Here is an 18,914-nt window from a genome sequence, read left to right on the forward strand (position 1 = left end):
TGTGAGTCTGGATTGTTACGTATCTTTCTAAAAGGTTGACAGTCCAAATGTCCCCAGATCTAAATGTCCTAAATGGGAACCATGTTGCTAACAGACTTCTGATGCTGGGATGGACTCAACGTTTTTTATGCATAGAGCAGGGAGTGCTCACAACTACCATGAGTGTTAGGCTCTTGGGAAGGAGCTGAGAAGGGACTAGCAGCCACATAGTCCAGAATCCCTAAGCCACATTCCAAAGCGTCCATCTGTTCTTTCCCTTGCCCCCTTAGCCCTGTGGGACAGACTGGATTCCTAGAGTCAAGTCATTAAAACAGGTTGTCAGCACTCAGAAAAGTGCAGCTCAGTGAGATGCCCAACCGACTGCCATCAAAGGATGCTGCTGGTGGGGACCAAAGATGGTCTGGGGAGATAATGGGCTGAGGGAGGCCATGGGGGAAACTACCAAGCCGAAATAGCCACATCTCCGAGTGTTGTCCAAACATAGGAAGTCAAGTCTGCTCCGGGAGCCGGTGAAATCAAAGGGACAGCCTAGAAAGGAAGGGCTATTTTCATCTTCTAGAGAGGCTTCAAACAATCCCGGGAGGGGCTGTCACCAGACACTTTGGGATCAGGCGTCTGGGATGCAAAGGCACACTCTGAAGCCTGGAGGGTGGTAGGAAGAGAATTTCTGGTTCATTTATAAACAAACAGTCATTTCAGAGCTCTGCTCTCTGGGGATTTCAGGAGCCTGTGTCCCGCCAGGCACTGGGCAAGAACCCAGAAAAGTGGCCACCGGTGTCTCAGAAACCATCACCGCTGAGGAAAGGGCTCTTCCATATTGGGGTGGTGATGGTTTCCAGGGTGTGGCACTTTTGGTGCACCTTCCAGCAAGAAAACCTGATAGGTACGCACTGTGATCTAAGCAGCACCCAGCACCCCACACGTGCCGGAGAGTGGGTGTAGACAGCCCCTCCAGAAATACCTTTAGAGCTTAAAATCCAAAGGGTTATTTTGAACCTGGCGGCTAGCTCTTGAGTCAGGGATGAGTCATGCAGGCTGTGGCTGAGAAGTGTGTAATTATATAAAGATGGAGGCTTCCACACCAAGCACATCTTCTCTCTTTTTGTTTTTTTGGGAGGAATTTAAGGCTGCTCAAGGCAGTGTCAGGGGCCCAGGCAGCTCCAGTGTTATCTGGGTCGAGCCTTAAAGGATAAACTCTTCTCCCCAGTTTTCTCCCCCTGAGGGGTTTGGCCCACCCTCAGTTGGTGCTGTGAGTGGGTCCCACTGGGAGCTCAGGGCTAGGATCTTTTGCTTTGAGACGCCCTTCCCCTCCCCTCAGTGTTGAAGCTTTGTTTATAAGCAGAGAAGAAGGCAGAGCTTTCCCTGCACAGAGCCTGGCTTAAGGACCAGTTTGAGGCCCAGGAGAGGTGGCCCAGGCCCTAGCCTCCCTCCTTTCCTGCCCCCACCCTCCCCTTGAGAATTCATGGAGTCACATCAGTAAACTCATGACTGAGGCTCCTGTGGGTAGATCATTTCCTGGGTTCTCAGAGCGTGACGTGCTATCAGGACAGCAGGGTAGTGTTCGTCTCCAGAGCACTCTCTCGGGAGACAAGAGCCAATCTGAGCCAAATGCAGGCGCAATTCTTACCCACTTGACTAACAGTCCTTACAGATGTCTCTACCATAGATTCACACTGAATGGCTTTTAGAATGTAATGGCCTATAACATCCACAGTTCTCGAGTGACTGTGGTCCCCAGGAAAGAGTCTGGTCCATTTAAGTCCTGTGAAAGGTGGTACTGCACCGCCCTTAGGTAGCCCCTTTTAGTTCCAAAGAAAGAAGAGCTGGGCTATGCAGCCCAAGGGAGCTGTGGTGATGGTGATGGTGATGGTGATAGTGATGGGCTGCCTCCTCAACTGCTCTTCTTGGCTCCCAGGGGTTATGAGACTCAGAGACTGTGTTCTTATTTGAGTGGCCAGGTCTTGAAGCAGATAACCTGGGTGGAGATAACAGTGCAGCAGCGGCTTCCTCCCCCTGCAGAGTCCCGCATAGCCTGCACAGAGGGTGTTGAGGCTGGTTCAAAGAAGCTAACAGTCCTAACAATACTTGGCTTCTGGCCAAGAACCAGAGCTGTTAGCTGGCCAGCCCCCAGCGTGCCTCTTCCCGTCAGCTGGCCTGTGCAGCCATCGTGGACCTGAGCTGCAATGCAGTGTGGGGACGAGGCCACTCTCCCTCCTGCAGCTGGGCTTTGTGAGTTTGAAATTTGGAAGCTGAGTGGCTGGTGTCCCCATTCATCAGAAACCCAACTGAGGGAGGCAGCTGGGGAAAATTCTGGAAGCGCTCAGGCCCTAAGGGCTTTCTGAGATTCCTTCTGGGGTGGGAAGAAGGAATCTGCTAGCGTGTGCGAGAAGACGGAGTGAGAAGCTGGTGGATGTTGAAAGAGCAGTTAGAACACTGGTGAGTTCCCCATTGCTCAGCGTTCCTCTGAAAGAACAGGGTGCCTCAATGCAGAGTCTCTAGTACCTGAAATGAGAAGTACCCACGTCTGCTCATGGCCAACATGTATGTCTCCTTTTCTGTTCCAAAGGGTGGAGCCCTGGTTTACATGGAGGGTACTTGCTGGAGCCCAGGAAAATGTGTCTTTAAGGGGAGTGTGTCTTAGAGGCAGACTAAGCCTATAAGCACCCAGCTTTCTCACCACGCTCTGTTTGACCGTGTTTCAGGACCAGACCCAAGGCACGCAAGCAAGGTGTGAGCCCAGCTGACATGTACCGGTGGAAGCTCTCATCCCATGAGCCCTGCAGTGCCACATGCACCACAGGTACTGAGGCTGGGACCACGGGGACACCTCCTCTGAGCCTGCCTTTATGGTGATCGGGCTTAGCTGGAGACTCCCGCATTCATGTGAAGTCCCAAGCCACCCCCAAAGAGCTTGCCTAGCTTGATCTGGGAGGTAGGGTGGGATGGCAGGAGTCGGGGAGAGATCACAAAAGCATCCTTGATCTCATGACCTGTTAGGTGACAATCAGGTCCAGGCCTCACTGGTTAGCCCTAATTATTCTCTGACACCTCAGGAGAGGGGCTTTTCAGAGTAGAGATGGGCATCTTCACTCTGCGGTTTTGCTCATACTGCATACTGGCCCTGACTGAAAACACACAACGCTGCCCTGTTCCTAACAAATTGGAAGCAAACAAACACCATACCCCATATCATACCCCAGTCTCTCGGGAAATTGCTACTGACCTCTGCCCACGACTACATTGTACCATGGCAAAGGTTCTTGTGGGATAAATGGAAAGGCACCATCTGCCTGGTCCAAATTCGTCCAGTGAATGCCATTTCTGCAGCCCTGCTGTGGGATTCTGAGGTAAGGCTGAAGCTGGTCCTAGCCCAGGAGCAGCCAGTCCACTGGCTCCAGCAGACAGATGAACCCTGAGACCCGTCTTTCACAGGGATGGCTTGTCAGGACCAAACATTTTAGCAGCTGTGTGGCCTCTGCTCTTGAAACCTGTTGAAACTGTGTATGGGCATGCTAGCCCATGGTCCTTCTAGCCATCCTGGCTGTGGGACCTACCATGTGCTGTGACTATGAGAACTTTCTGGAGGCTGGAGAGGTGACAACACTTGAGATGTCTCCAGGTTGAGGTAGCCCTGGTGGCAAGGTGCTTGATGAATGAGCCCCGGTAAGTGATGTCTTCAGGGAGAACATGACACCATTGTCTTTCAACACTTAGATGTACCCAGGTCAAGGAGCAGGGATGTTCTGTGCGTCCCACAGCCCAGAGCAGAAACAGGAAGAAAGGAAATAGGACAGGTGTGATACTGGGAAGGGATGAGCTTTGTCTCAGACAAAAGTGTCAGAAGGAGAGAGGCTCTGTGACCTTAAGAGGCACTGACCCATCTGAGTGACATGGAGTCCACACTGTGGACAATTCACTGCCTCAACACCTTCTGCCCTAACATCACTAGCTGTCTGGAAGACCTCGCTGTTCCCAGAGCTTAAATTTGCTATGTAAAACTGTAGCCATGCTGAAGAGGAGAGGCCAGGGTGTGGGATTTTCCAGATGTGAATGCACACAATGTCTGCAGATGTTCTGTAGAGAATCATGATTGCACCCACTTCTCTTCTCCTTCTCCAATGCTGAGATCTGCTTTTGAGGGTGTGCTGGGCTGTAGGGCCTGCCTTCTCTGTACCCTGAACCCCCAGCCATGGTAAAGATCTTAGGTTTGTCCTTTTGGAACAGCAATGTGGTCAGGTGGTCTTGGACTCGACTTGGGACTCAGGGTATAACTTCTAGACTGTCCCTCAGTCCCCCAAAGCACAGCATAGCTTCCCAGGAGCTAAGGGGACAGGTAGGATTGTTACTGAGGAGGGATAGCTGGTCTTGGCTATTTCATGTCTCAGGGCTTAAAGCACACTTCAGCTCAAGGCAAGGGCTCTGCGGTCAAGAAGTTTTAAGAAGCTTCACACTCAAGACAGATGTAAGGAAGAGGTGCCCAGAAAAGTTACATTTTGATCTTGTAGCCTTTCTGGAAATTTCCCATTCTGGGCATGAGCAATGGGGCCATGACAACTCTGGTGGCTCTGCTAGGTGGGACCTGGATTTTCTCCCATGTGTTTCCATTCCATGATGACAAACCAAAGCATAGCCAGGTACTTGGGGCAGCTGCACAAGTCCCCAGCCTGTCTGTATGTCCCTGAGTCCCAGAGCTAGTGTCTCTGAGGCCTGAAATGTTCCAAACAAGCCTGGCCAGGAAGCTGCTGACCTCCCCCAGCAGGCTGATGGCTGCACAGCCTAGTGCTGGCAGGGGAGGAACCAGTCGTTGCAGCCTGGCTTGGCCCTCATGGAATAAAAACAAAACAAAACACATATATGGGTTCTCCTCGGACTCCATGGTTCTGTTTGGGGTTGGGGTCTGGAGCAGCAGAGGGTGCCGAGGCTCTGACATCTCTGGACAGGTAGAACCATTGAAAACCCCCAAGATCTTCTTTCACATACAGTGCCACTGTGGCTTTCTCCAGCAGAGCAAAATCCTGGCATACCTTGCTCCAGAGTAGGGAATGCTCACCCTTTAGGGAGCCCATGTGCAGGCTTTCTCTGATGTGCAGGAAGCAGCCTGAGGGAGGAAGGAGAGGAGGTATGGTTTTGTGTGTATGTGTGTGTGTGTGTGTGTGTGTGTGTGTGTGTGTGTGTGTGTGTACGTACGCGCGTGACCCTTCATATTCTCTTGGTATTTTAGAATTCAGGAATCCCAGAAAAAGCCACACAAATAGTTAAAGGCATTTGGAGGTGCTGGTTGGGAGACCCTCAATAAGAGCTGAGGCCCCTAATCTGATGTTTGGGGGCAGGGCTGTTTTGCTGCCATGATTTGGTTTTTCACCTGCTTGCCTGCTCATCTGCCATAAATGGTCTCCATCAGACAAATGCGCTTAGGGTATCTGGCTTTAACAGACTCTGCCTCTGGAAGACCATCTAGGTTTGTGGCAGGTGAGCTAGATGCCTGGGCTGGGCTGGAGGGGCTGGGCAAAGAAAGAGGTCTGATCCCACAGAGCTTTCCTGCTCCCCACTCTAGCATTTCACCACCCCCAACCCAAGAAGCAGAGCTTGGAGTGATCATGTGACCCATTCCAAGACCACAAGGCTCACCCTATATCTGTTGGTGTCCAAGGTATTCCCTGTTAACCACACAGTTTACAGACCCTTCCCTTTCCCCGAATCTAGGAGTCATGTCCACCTATGCCATGTGTGTTCGCTATGATGGTGTTGAAGTGGATGACAGCTACTGCGATGCCCTCACCCGTCCTGAGCCTGTCCACGAATTCTGCGCTGGGAGGGAGTGCCAGCCCAGGTACCTGTCCTGGAGCACCAAGCTGGGAGTCAGGATGAGTGAGCAAGTGTGTGTGTGTGTGTGCCTGTGTGTGCCTGTGTGTGTGTGCACACATGCGAACAGGTGTGTTCACACTAGGGCTCTGCTGTGAACTGAGCTGTGAGGCTGTGTGTGTGGGTCAGAGCAGAGCACACGGGATGGTGACTAAACATTACACCATAGGTTTTCTTCCACATTATTCTCTATACCAGAGGGGTATCTATGCACAGAGGCTGACCTGTGCAGGTGGCATCTCTGTAAGCTAAGAAGGATTACCTGGGAAACAAGTGGAGCCCCATCTTTCTAGCCCCCTGTCTCTTATCTTCTCTTCAAGGCAGAGGCAGGGCCTGGGTGTCACTTCCAGGGAGCTATGTAGTTCTTGCTCCCTAGCATGGCCACACTCTATTTTTCCTTCTGGCTGCTATATATGGACAGTTGTTCCTATATCTGGCCTGTTCCTGTGTGGAACACACCACAGAGCTGACCTGTACTTGATTTAGAGTCTTCTCCAAGTGTGTCTTCTCAGAGGACCTGCATGGAGAACTCCAGCCTTTTATGACCTCACTCGGTATGGAAAGTAGACCTGGGTGGTCATCCTGTACACTGGACAGGCCATTCTCTGGCTATGCAGCTAGACTCACATGCTTGGATCCATCTTTGCTCAGGAAGAATCAAATGTCCAGAGGAGGCCACAGTCACCTGTGTGTCCCAGCAGGGCAAGCAAGGCCTGGGGCTCTAGGATACTGGAGTATGAACATAAAGGGTGGCAAATGTGAAAGACGTGAAGCAGAGGACAGAAGGGACAAAGGAAGAAAGACTGGGGGTGAGCATAGGTGAACGTAGCCAGGTCCCCGAAGACTATGGACACTTGCAGGATACTCATCCAACGTTCCACTAACATTGTCAAACACTGGGTTAACATGGGCACAGTCCACACTGGCAGGTCTCATCTCCTTCCAGTCTGGTTTGGCCTGTGTGATTTGGGGCCACTGAAGGCTGTCCTCGATCCTGAGGCAGGTGGGAGACCAGCAGCTGGAGTGAGTGCTCACGTACCTGTGGTGAGGGCCATCAGTTCCGCATCGTGCGCTGCTGGAAGATGCTGTCCCCTGGATTTGACAGCTCCGTGTACAGTGACCTCTGTGAAGCCACGGAGGCTGTCCGGCCGGAGGAACGCAAGACATGCCGCAACCCAGCCTGCGGACCACAGTGGGAGATGTCTGAGTGGTCAGAGGTGAGCATCTACAGACGCTGGGGTGGTAGCCTGTTCCTGAGAACAGATGTGCCATGATGCTTCTCGCCCTGACTTCCTCGTAGTGCACTGCCAAGTGTGGAGAGCGCAGTGTAGTGACCAGAGACATCCGCTGTTCCGAGGACGAGAAACTGTGTGACCCCAGCACCAAGCCTGTGGGAGAGAAGAACTGCACTGGGCCTCCCTGTGACCGCCAGTGGACTGTCTCGGACTGGGGACCGGTGAGGGCAAGGTTCAGGATACGGGCCTAGCTATTTCTGTAATTACAACAGAAATGGTACCCTGACCTGAGGGCTCTGCTTTGCCTTAGTTTTCTCATCTATGTGGAGTAAAGAGACAAGAGAAGAAGAGTATAATAACCTCCCTTCCACTCGTGTAGGGACTCAAACCCTTGTCCAGAAACAAGAGTGGACATCATCACCCCATTAATGACCTCTCTGTCTCCACCTCTCCTGACTCCATCTCTCCTTGTCTCTGTATCTCTCTTGCATGCCTTTCCCTGTCCCCATCTCTCTGCAGTTTTTTTCTCCCTGTCTCTGACTCTCCATGCCTGTTTTCCCTTCCTATCTCTGTCTCCATCTGTCTCTCTCATCTGGAACAGAGTTGCTCATATGCCAGGTAGGGTCCTCTCCGGTGGTGGGGGCTTAGGTGACCTTTTGAGCTGTGCTTTTCTCTGTGTGTGTTTTGCACCGAGCATGTTATTTCTGTAATTAGAACAGAAATGTTATTTAAAAAGTGGTTGCCATGGGAACTGCTTCGCACACTGCCCTAGACTAAGCTGTTTCTTTTATTTGGGGATGCTGCAGGTTGGGGGGCTTGTGGAATGGCCCCTGTTATCTTACCAGCTCCTGTCACTCCCTCTTGCAGTGCAGTGGGAGCTGTGGACAGGGCCGCACTATCAGGCATGTGTACTGTAAGACCAGCGATGGACGGGTAGTTCCCGAGTCTCAGTGCCAGACAGAGACAAAGCCTCTGGCTATCCACCCCTGTGGGGACAAGAACTGCCCAGCACACTGGCTGGCTCAAGACTGGGAAAGGGTGAGTGCCCAGGGGCCTGACTAGGGCCGATGGGGGTCTCTTGGGGGATGAGGGAGAATCTGCCTGAGTGTCAATGGCTGGTCACAATGAATAACTCATAACACACCTAGGAAGAACACTTGACTAACAATTTACTTGGAAAAAAGCCAAAAAGATAGTAAAACCATTTCCTGTCTCCTCCCTTAGGGGTGTCTGCAGGTCCTCCAGTGTCTTCTTGCTGGGCCCTGTTCTGGGAGACACAAAGCCAGAGACAGGGTGACCGGCTGCAGGCACTTTCAGTGCATGGGGCCTTGATGACCTTTTGCTATCTCAACCTTTGTCTTCCTTCTGTCTCAGCCTGTCATTGTCACCAACTTGCCATTTCGGACAATTGCTCTCAGTCAATGGTTTCCGGCAGGGCCACTATTAACTAAATAATCTTGAGCCAAATTGCTTTCTGCAGAATTGATTTTGGCCTGATCATCCTTGGGCAAATTACATTAGCCAATTTGTTTCAAAACAGATGGTTCGGGGGCCCAATTGCTTTTGATCAAATCTGGATGGGGCCAAATGGTTAATGAACAAAGAGTTTTCAGCCAATCCCCCAGCTGAGAGTGCTTAGCCTCTCACCCCGTATCACTGACCAGTCCTTGACTTCCAGAAGGGCTGTGGTCCTGGTTCTGGTTCCCTGAGCTTCTGGCTACTGACCTATCCTGTTTGGCCCTTCTCAGTGCAATACCACCTGTGGGCGTGGTGTGAAAAAGCGGTTAGTTCTCTGCATGGAGCTGGCCAACGGAAAGCCTCAGATCCGCAGTGGCCCTGAATGCGGGTTAGCCAGGAAGCCCCCTGAGGAGAGCACGTGCTTCGAGAGGCCTTGCTTCAAGTGGTACACCAGCCCCTGGTCAGAGGTGAGCACCCAGCAAGCCCCGCTGAGACTGCTTTAGATGAGGCCTGGGCTCTGATCCTGCCACAGAACGTCCATCTCGGTCAATGTCTGTGGAGCCTTCTTCCCTGTTCAGTCAGTCAAGGTGCTTGTCCCTGGATGCTTCTAGATTAGCTGGAAGAGAGCCAGCCAGAAGTCTTTTCTGATCTTACCTAGGTGTCCCTGCAACTCATTTTGTGGGCCTGTCTGGGCCTGGTTACTTCTGGCTTAAAGTTGAAGCTTGTAAGTGGTGTGTTTGGTATCTCTCAAGGATAGTCCAACTCCTATAGACACAGAGGGTAATAAGATTGGCTGAGGCATGGCTAAGGCAGGGACGTGAGACTTGAGCACACAGGTGGCAGGACGTGAGCTCTAGGTTAAGACACTGAGCCAGTGGGCCAAAGAGCAAGCTTTCCTGGCTAGGTAGGACAGAGCTGAGCTCTCATCTCTGAAGCAAGAACAGAGAGCCCTCACCTGTTAGAGGTCACTGAGGGCAGCTGTGGCCCAGCACTTGTCACATATCTCTTTTCCAAATGGCACTTATGGAGAGGAAGAAACCGAAGTTGAGAGAGCTTTCCAACATGGGGGGCAGAGTTTAAGGGGCCCAGGAGTAGCCTCAACTTTCAGGCTAGTTATGCACAGGCAGAGAGGCAGTGAGTAACAGAGAGGGATGGGAGGGGCTCCCACCCATGGGGTGGGAGGGGCTCGCTGTTTAGCCTCTGATTGGCACAGCAGTAACTGCACCTCTGGTTCTCAGGCCATTGCCTTCTCTATGTCCATCCCATAGCGTGTCTGTCCTGTGTAAAGACATGCGGAGTTCAGAGCCATCTTTAAGTTTCTCTTGTCAGGCTGAGGACAGGACTCATGTGGCCAGGCTGGGCAGCACAGTGTTTCCAGCTGCCTGTGGCTTGGGCCTTACATAGGTCAATTCTGAATGCTTAGGAACAGTGTGGAGTTATGGATGGGGCCTGGACCCCAAAGCCTTCCTTCACTATGGTGTTCTATAGTGTCCAAGAGCCCAACGTATACGTCCTCTCCAGGTTCAGCTGCTGGAATGGGTAGGTTACAAAGCCAAGACTTGAAAGTCCAAGGGCTCTGTGGGGTGAGGCCCCAGTAGCTGCCCTTCTCAAGCAGAGGCGTAGGAACTCCAGGGTTCTTCTCTACACACACACACACACACACACACACACACACACACACACACACACACACTGTGGTGTCCACCAATGAACATCACTGCCAAGGTAAGAAGGAAGGAAGGTAGGGCTGTGGTTGACTAGAGAGGGTGCGTGGTAGAGCTCGAGGACCAGCAAGCATGATTAGGGGAAGCAGGTAGAGGGAGGGAGGGAGACTCTCAGGTGTCTCTGGAGTGAAGGTCCCCTCTGAACTGACTGAACCTAGCCAGAGGTCTGGCTGTGACCTGGGGAGCCCAGTGACTCCTGTACTTTAAGAAGAACACCGGTCTCAGGGTGGCTGTGTAGCCAGAGCCGGGCACCATGTTGGTCAATGGGAAGGGAGGAGAAGAAATAAGGGGGTCCCCAAAGTAGCCATGAGGGAGGGGTGCTTCCCATATTTCCCTGATGAGAGAGGAGCAGACTGGAGCACATGAGTGGTGGACATGTACTGTCCTTTCAGCCTCTGGCTGGGGCAGTGCCATTCTCTATGGCTGCCACCTCACGATGCATCAGCTCAGTGCTTTTCCCATCCAGCCATTCTGTTCCATGCACTTTCCAGGGACAGACAAGCAGGTTCTAGGGCCTGCCAGGAGCCCACTTATCTTTAGGGAATCTGCAGAGGTGAACTATCCCCTCTGCCTGTGCCAAGCCAGCCTCTCCTCTTCTCAGGGAGGGTGAGCAGGCAGGTGGCCTCACGTCAGCCTTCATCAGCTCCTCTGTGTCTGGTAACCAGGCAAGGAGTGAGCCTGGGGCAGGGGCCTCCCCATACCTCAGGTCTAGGCATGCCCGGGTGATGCGGGGTCACTACATCAGGGAACCACTGCCTGCAGGATCTTGGCAGGGGGATAGCAGGGTAATTGGGGTCAGCAGATGTCCCTGGTATTCTGGGTAACTCAGCAGGCTTTCTGAGGGGAACATCTGGACTCAGAGTGATGGCTCTGGATGTTGCATTGATTGGTCCATGGCAAACCCTCTGTGTCACTAATCTGAGACAGATGGAACTTGAGCACTCAGGAGGTCACAGTCGGAGCAGGAGGGGCCACCCTCTCACTGTGAGGCTGGGAAAACTGAGGCAAAGCAGCCAGATGGTGCCTTTCCTTCAGCTACCCCTACTCAGTCCCAGCTCCAGCTTGAGGTTCCAAGGAACTGCTGTGTCCTTGCCAGCCTGTGGGATGGTCATGGCACAGAAGGACAGGTCCTGGGTGATGTGATTCTCTGTCTCTGTCACTATGGGGAGCCTTGTTATGCACCTGTCTGTCTGTCTATCTGTCCCACACCAGTGCACCAAAACATGTGGGGTAGGTGTGAGGATGCGAGACGTGAAGTGTTACCAGGGAACCGACATTGTCCGTGGATGTGACCCACTGGTGAAGCCTGTTGGCCGACAGGCTTGTGACTTGCAGCCATGCCCCACAGAGCCCCCAGGTGAGAAGGAAGAGGCTGGGGACAGGGCATGGGGGGTATCTAGAGGAACTGTGGTGAGAGCCAGGGTCTAGAGAACCAATAGACATCAGCCGGGGAAGCATCTAGAGAGACACATAGGTGTGTCTTCAGGAGGTCTTCTCTGAGGGGGATGCCTAGCTGAGGTTCAGAACCCCCCACAGAGACCTGTGTACTGGAAAAGGCACTGACCAAAAATGTGGTTGGGGAAGCTGTGGGACCAGGAACCAAGATAGCCTGGTCTGAGCAGCAGGTACTGACTCCCAGGAGGCCGGGAGGGTCTCAGGCAAGGTCTCTGGCTTGGGCACCTGGAAAGACAGACAAAGTCCAGTTTCCAAAGTTGATGCCAAATGTAGGGGAAGGTGAATTCTACTTTGGGAATACTAAGGAAAGGGGAGAGGAACCCACGGGCCCTGGAGGTGTTAGGACTTTTCAGAAGGGATCAGGGACTCTCCCAAATCCTAGGGTTTTGCTCCTTTGTGATCAGATCAAATCACTTAGTGGGATCTCCACTTTCCTCAAGAGGGGTTTAGATTAGAATAGGGATAGCTGAGATGTGGGTGGAGATCTGTAGTAGCTGGGGTCCTCTGGACCAAGACTGGGGGGGGGTTTCTGTTGACCTGTTCATAAAGTGGCAGCTGGGCTGATCTTAGTGAGCTCCTGCTTTTGTGAAGATAATATGGCAAGAGTTGGGACCCTGGGAGCTGTTTTTCCATTGGTCTTCCAGCATTTAATCCTTCCCTTTTGTACTGTGTCCCATCTCCAGATGACAGCTGCCAGGACCAGCCAGGCACCAACTGTGCACTGGCAATCAAAGTGAACCTCTGTGGCCACTGGTATTACAGCAAAGCCTGCTGTCGCTCCTGCAGGCCCCCCCATTCCTAGCTGCTGCTGCTGCAGCCCCTGAGATATAAGCACGCTATCCTGGGGCTTCCTTGGACACCCACTCTGCAGGGGATGCTGAACTGTGAAGATGTGACACAGGGCACAACTGACAAGAAGGGACTTCTCAGATGGAGCCACCCTGCTGCGGAAGCTGCACATGCACTCCCAGGATCCTGTGTCTGTGCCCATCCCAGAGGGCTCAGAGTCCAGAAGCCAGAGGAAGCAGTACCTGCCCATTTCTCAGACTCAACTCTGATGTGACAGAACCCTCTCAAGGTGACCTGCAGGTGCCACAGGAAGGACAGAGTCTCGTTTCTTTGGCTGTCTTGGGTAAGGAGAAGCCTTGGGTCAGCTGAGGAGGCCAGGCTGCCCTGTCTCTGGAAGTACTGAAGGTACCCCTTCCTATGGCATTAGTGCCACTGTCCCCTCCCAGAGTTCCTGTGCTAGATGGGAGGGACGGCCCGTGTTCCTGGGTGTCTCTGCCAGCCTCCTCACTACTTACTGGTGCATGTTAATAAAGTGGCTGTATTTATGGGAGCATACTGGGGTTTCTGTCACTTTGGGCAAAAATGGTGGGTAGCCTCAGGGACTGTATAAGTTTTTTGCTAGACAGCAGGTGCACAGATGGGTAGGGCAGTCGGGTATAAAAAGTAGACAAAAGGCAGCCAGAGGAGCGGGGAGTGTACAAGGAGAGGCTTGTGGGCAGCAGGACAGGGGTGAGGTAGACATTGGCATGAATCTCCTGCCATATTTAGCTGTCCTGGGTCTGGGGCTCATTGTGCAGATGGAACACAGGGCTACAGGAATGCTGGGGGAGCAGATGGCACATGCAGGCTGCAAGGTACAGGATAGGGCTTCCAAGAGCGCCTACAGCTGGGCTCCTCTGGTCTTCTGGCATTTCATCAGGTTTCATCTACGGCCATCTACTACTCTCAAGGCTTATCCTCAGGGCTGAGTGCGCAGCTTCCCACATAGGGGGGCCTTCTAGTGGGTGCAGAGACACAAGGGGCCTATGGGGGGTGCTGCTTCAGACTGGTTTTTCTTGAGTGAAAGAAAATGGAAAACAGCGCGCGCGCACGCGCGCACACACACACACACACAGCCCCAGGGAGGTGAGGAGGACCGGGCTGAATCTGAGATGAGCAGGGTTAGTTAGCCTCAGCATCCTGGAGGAATCCTTTGGCTGAGATAGTAGGGAGGCTGGTGGCCTCTCCTGTGCTTTGTAGTCACTCTGCCCAGGACAGGTCTGCCAAAGAACTTTGCTTCTGAAGGGCTTAGTGTTTTGGGGGAAGTTGAGGCAGCAACATAGCCTAGTACATTGTTGCTTTTGTGTGTGCCTGTACCACCGAGGCTGAAACAGGGGGGCTGTTCCTAGAGATTTTATTTTAAGCCCCCCAAATCCAGGAGTTAATGGGTTGGGAGACGGAAGTGCTTCAGGTCACCAGCTGGACTCAGAGCAGTGTCTGTGTGTCTCAGGGACTGAAGCCTCAGCCACACCTGAGTCCCACTACTACCCCTCCACGCTCCTTCCCTTCCTGATTTCCTCCTTCTCGACTTCATCCCACACTCTTTCCTGTTGGCCTTTACTGTGCAGCTCTTATGCCAGGCTCTGTGTCAGGTATGCCACCAGCAATGTCTGGTTTCATTTTTCTGAGGTGGATATCATCAGTGTGCAACTATGCTGATGTAAGATCAGAGACAGTCAGCCACTTGTCCCCAAGAAACACAGCCCATCACATTCAATCTGTTCTTCTGATTGGTTAACAGCAATCATGAAAACCCCTGGGAATGGGGAAACAAAGGTGGCTTGTTACGATGCCCCCTTTGCCTAAGAACTATTCTCAGCAGCTTGATCTGGGAAGGTGGACTCCATCTGCTTCCAGGGAGAGTCTGTGCCTGAAGGTGCCCAGTGGACGGACGAACAAGCAGCCACGCACCATGCTGTGGGAAACAAATTTATTGGCTTTTGCTTTTTCAGGGTGCTGTGTGGGTCCCTGGCAAGTCCCATGGTGGTGTTGAGTGGCAGGGACAGATGCTTAATTCACTTTGAAGATGTTTATGGATCTATACAGAGATGGTGGAGGTTTAAAAAAAGGGGGAGAGATAGGAGGCAAAGACAGAACAGCCCAGAGCACCCCTCCCTACCTCACCCATACCCCAAGCAATGCAAAGGACAGATGCCACAGGATGGAATGGGACAAAGGACATAGAGGGGGGAAAAGTAGGCTAGGACTGTCTGTGATTCTAAGGTGGATTCCACTAGCAAGACCAAACTGAGGAAGGAAAAAGAAAAGGAGAAGGAATTCAGGATGCCAAAGACAGTAGATCCTCACTGGCATGGTTCAGCTGCCTGTAATAAGTGTGGAGGTCTCTGGCTCAGGGGTGGCCACTGTCCTACAGGAAGGCACCTTCATGGGGACACTTGCTACTGTCTGGAGCGCCATGGCAGGGCCTGAGCAGAAAGGAAATTGAGGCTATGCTGCCAAGAATGGTGTCTCTTTTCAGAGCAGGAGAACTACGTTCCTGATGGCTAGGGCCCTGGGCTTAGAGCATCTTGGTCACCTGACACGGATTTCTCAGACAGTTGAAGGCTTGGAGCAGCTTGGGTAGAGACAGGACTTTCATACAGGGGCAGCAAGCTCTGGCTGTCTGGACCTGGGGTGCCTCATTCTGAGCATTAAACAGGAAGTGGGTGGTCTATAGCTCAGCTTCCCCTAAGGACCTCAGTACCAACTGAGGACCAGGGTTCAAAGGGCTTTCTGCAGCCAGTCTCCCCATCCCCCCAAAGTACATGCATGGGGAGGCAAGCCCATGAATAGGATGGCTTGCCTAAGAGTCACAGCAAGTCGACACCTGAGACCTCTAGTGCATAGCTGGGCCACCTCCAGTGCTTCCACAACCTAGCTGGATGTGTCTCTCACTTGTCTGGGTGTAGGGCTAAGTGCCGGATGTGTACATTTTAGTGTCATCCCTCCCGGAGCAGGGGTGTCTGTGCCTATGCCTCTTCTTTCAGCAAAAAGCAGATTGGGCAGAGCAAGTGTCCACACTGATGACTCCTAAGCTCTCCCTGCTTACAGGGAGATTTGCCCATCTTGGAGGAGGCCAGAGCAACGGGCATCTCAAGCTTGTGTCAGGTGCTTGGCATCGAGGTTCAGGAGCGTGAGACAGAGAGGCTGGGGGAAGGAGAGAAGGATGGGAAAGACAGAGGCTGGGGGAAGGAGTGAAGAGAGAACGGAGAGAAGGATGGGAAAGACAGAGGCTGGGGGAAGGAGTGAAGAGAGAACGGAGAGAAGGATGAGAAAGAGGCTGGGGGAAGGAGTGAAGAGAGAACGGAGAGAAGGATGGGAAAGACAGAGGCTGGGGGAAGGAGTGAAGAGAGAACGGAGAGAAGGATGGGAAAGACAGAGGCTGGGGGAAGGAGTGAAGAGAACGGAGAGAAGGATGGGAAAGACAGAGGCTGGGGGAAGGAGTGAAGAGAACGGAGAGAAGGATGGGAAAGACAGAGGCTGGGGGAAGGAGTGAAGAGAGAACAGAGAGAAGGATGGGAAAGCGGAGACAGGGTGAAGGGACAGAATATTTATTTGGTCCATAGTCTCTAGGGAAGGTTCATGCTTGTAGGGCCATGGGCAACCAGCAAGGCCACTGCTTCCTTAAGCAGGAGGAAGCCCAAGGCCTGGTGAGGAACTGACAGGGAGGACCATGAAGCCAGAGACAGGCAAGTTGCTAGGGTTGACATTATCCATCTTCTCACTTCCTGGAAATAGGACCTGGCCCCTGGGCCCCAACACAGCCTTACCTTACCCTCCTGTCCCCTGCTGCCCTTCTTGTGCCAGCTGTCCCTACTCACAGCTGCCACATCTGGTTCACTGGGCTTTATCCTTGTAGAGGGCCCAGGGGTTCCTCATTCCAGGAGCCCCTAGGACAAGGATACGGGGAAGACTGACTGAGCAGAGGTCTGGAGTTGGGGCCAGGGTGTGCCGTGGGTATCCTGTCATGACCTCAGGACCCAGGGCTGGGCGCCTCGGCAGGATAGAGGCCTGTCACACGTCAGTGCTTACACTGCGGCTTCGGGAAAAGGCCTCCCGCATGGCAGAGAGGCGGTTGGGGTTGAGCGCCTGCAGGCCTCCGAAGCTTGCAGAGGGCAGCTCCACATCTTCCTGGCTGATGCTTTTGTAGGCCACACGCCCCCCGCCGTTGCGCACACCCTCAAAGTCTTCGTCCTCTGGCTCCTGCAGGAAGAAGGTGGGCGGCTCGTAGTGGGAGCAGCTGCGGCAGAGGGCCCGGGCCTGCGGGGACTTTTGGCTGAAAGAGGTGGTGGCAGCTGGGTAGAGAGCAGGCCCGTTGGTCAACACGAGGTTGCGGTTGGAATGCAGGGGCGGCAGGTGGGAATGCACAGCGAAGTCGGGTTCCTCCTCGTCCTCCTCGGATTCGTCCTTCTTGCAGCAGTAATACTGTATGTAGGCAGAGGACCCGGGTGACCACAGTGCACTCCCCACCAGTGTCCATTGGAAGGTGGCCCTTCTCAGTCACCTCCAGCTGCTCCACCACCACTCAGCATCTACCCCCACCCACTTGGAGTTGAGGTCCCTGCGTTATGTCACTTATTTATCTCACCCACACAGCTGGATGTAACTCTAACTTCCATTTTGCAGGCAGATAAACTGAGGCACACATGGGTAAGAAACCTGAGAGTGGGCAGAACTGAATAAGCTGTTTCATATCCTAGAGTCCAGTCACAGGCACTGGGTGTGCTTTGCACACAGGTTACCCCTCCTCTTGGGAAGACATGGGACCTCAAAAACCTCTAGAGCTCTGGTAGGGAAGGGTATGCAAGACAACACGCCGTTCGCTGCTGCCATCCTAGAGGGCTGCATGTCACTGGCTAAGTCCTTGGTGCTCTCTGAGCCTTAGCCAAAGCCGTCAGTGAGCTGGATAGCTGACCACTGAACAGCACAGCCATACTCTATCCCCACTGCAGAGCTTTTCCCCTGAAGTCTGGCTGTACCCTCCTGCACTCTATCCTACACCCTGGTCAGATGGCTTCCTCTGCAGAGCCACCCTTCAGGCTCCACTCAAACCCGGTCCCCTTCCCCATCCCTTGGGAGTACCTGAAGCCGACAGTAGCACAGAACAGCGATGATACAGAGCAGAATCACAGTTGCCAAGATGCCCCCAGTGATGACCACAGTCCCGGCTGTCATCCGCCCACTTCTCCATCAACAGCCTGCAACAGACACCATAGGCCACAGCATTGTTAGTGCCTCTATGCAAAGCCACTAGTCTACTCTCTACAAGACCATCAAGAGGGAGAAGGCAATCCCCCAGAATGTGTTCACCACAGACTAGGCATCCGCCTGGGACGGGCAGGTGGGAGGAGACTCCGAGCCTCCAAGCCCTGCTCCACCTCTTAGTCTCAGCTTCCCTGTTTGTAAAAGGTGAATGCTAATAGCCTGACATTGAAGTTTGTTTAATTTTTATGTGTATGAGTTTTTGCCTGCATGTATGTCTGTGCACAATGTGTGCTGATGAAGACTGTAAGGCTTCAGATCCCCTGGGACTTGAGTGACAGACAGCTGTTAGCTGCTGTGTGGGTTCTGAGAGCCAGGGTCCTGTGGAAGAGTTACTGGTGCCCTTAACCACGGAGCCAACTCTCCAGCCCCTGACCTGAAATTCTCTCTCTCTCTCTCTCTCTCTCTCTCTCTTTCTCTCTCTGTGTGTGTGTGTGTGCGCGCGCGCGCGTGCACGTGTGTGCACGTGTACATGTGTGTACATGGCATGTCAGTGTGGAGGCCACAGGTCAATATCAGTTGTCTTCATCTGTCCCTACTTTACTTTTGGAGACATCACTTACTGAGCCTGAGGCTCACTGATTGGCTAGCTGCTGGCCAATGAGCTCTTGTGTCTGATTCCCCAGTGCTGGAGCTCCAGATGTGTGCCATCATACTGTGTTTTCCCATAAGTGCTAGGAAGTGGAATCCAGGTCCTTATACATGTAAGGCAAGCGTTTTTACTGACTGAGCCATCCTGAGTCCAACAGCAAAGCTTTCCTGAGCGTGTCTTTTAGCATTAGCTTTAATAATCTCCCTTCCAGCCTAGCTCGACACTCCCACTTAAAAAAAATGTACCCAATGCAGGGCCTGGTGGCATATATGTGTGATCACAACAGGGAGACGGAGGCAGGAGGGTCAGGAGTTGGAAGTGATCTCCAGCAACATAGCAACTCTGAGGTCACCCTGGAATACATGAGACCCTGTCTCAAAAACAAGCAAATAAGTGCCAGACACAGTTCAGCCGAATGCTGGCTTCAGACCTGGCGGATCTGGCTCTTTGCCTATTTTCCCACATTCATACACCTTCTTCTGTGGTGTAATTTCTGAC

At 52.9% G+C, this 18,914-nt stretch overlaps 2 protein-coding genes and 1 long non-coding RNA gene across 7 annotated transcripts in view; 1 reads left to right on the forward strand and 2 right to left on the reverse strand.

Annotated features, from left to right (window-relative positions):
• Adamtsl2 (ADAMTS-like 2) overlaps positions 1 to 13,078 on the forward strand; it is a 29,646-nt gene extending 16,568 nt beyond the window's left edge. For 2 of the 4 annotated variants that reach the window (XM_030252238.1, NM_029981.2), the window contains exons 12-19: positions 2,703 to 2,800; positions 5,704 to 5,830; positions 6,866 to 7,079; positions 7,163 to 7,318; positions 7,965 to 8,135; positions 8,846 to 9,022; positions 11,492 to 11,636; positions 12,418 to 13,078. In XM_030252238.1, the coding sequence (XP_030108098.1) occupies positions 2,703 to 2,800; positions 5,704 to 5,830; positions 6,866 to 7,079; positions 7,163 to 7,318; positions 7,965 to 8,135; positions 8,846 to 9,022; positions 11,492 to 11,636; positions 12,418 to 12,536 (1,207 nt within the window). In that variant the 3' untranslated portion in view covers positions 12,537 to 13,078. Of the gene's footprint in view, positions 1 to 2,702; positions 2,801 to 5,703; positions 5,831 to 6,808; positions 7,080 to 7,162; positions 7,319 to 7,964; positions 8,136 to 8,845; positions 9,023 to 11,491; positions 11,637 to 12,417 lie in introns of those variants that run through there. The other 2 variants (XR_003953747.1, XM_006498439.4) reach the window with 2 other exon arrangements.
• Positions 4,856 to 6,884, reverse strand: Gm36882. The gene is made up of 2 exons (XR_374186.3): positions 6,125 to 6,884; positions 4,856 to 5,098 (listed from the first exon to the last, which is right to left on the reverse strand). It is a non-coding gene; the product is annotated as a predicted gene, 36882 (long non-coding RNA).
• A 1,397-nt stretch (positions 13,079 to 14,475) lies between the features above and the next one.
• Positions 14,476 to 18,914, reverse strand: part of Fam163b (family with sequence similarity 163, member B) — a 32,099-nt gene continuing 27,660 nt past the window's right edge. For both annotated transcript variants that reach the window (NM_175427.4, XM_030246644.1), the window contains exons 2-3: positions 17,645 to 17,760; positions 14,476 to 16,987 (exon numbers count right to left, since the gene is read on the reverse strand). In NM_175427.4, the coding sequence (NP_780636.1) occupies positions 16,577 to 16,987; positions 17,645 to 17,737 (504 nt within the window). In that variant the 5' untranslated portion in view covers positions 17,738 to 17,760 and the 3' untranslated portion in view covers positions 14,476 to 16,576. The remainder of the gene's footprint in view (positions 16,988 to 17,644; positions 17,761 to 18,914) is intronic.

This window comes from Mus musculus, chromosome 2 (genome assembly GCF_000001635.26).
Source record: "Mus musculus strain C57BL/6J chromosome 2, GRCm38.p6 C57BL/6J".
Lineage (NCBI taxonomy): Eukaryota > Metazoa > Chordata > Mammalia > Rodentia > Muridae > Mus > Mus musculus.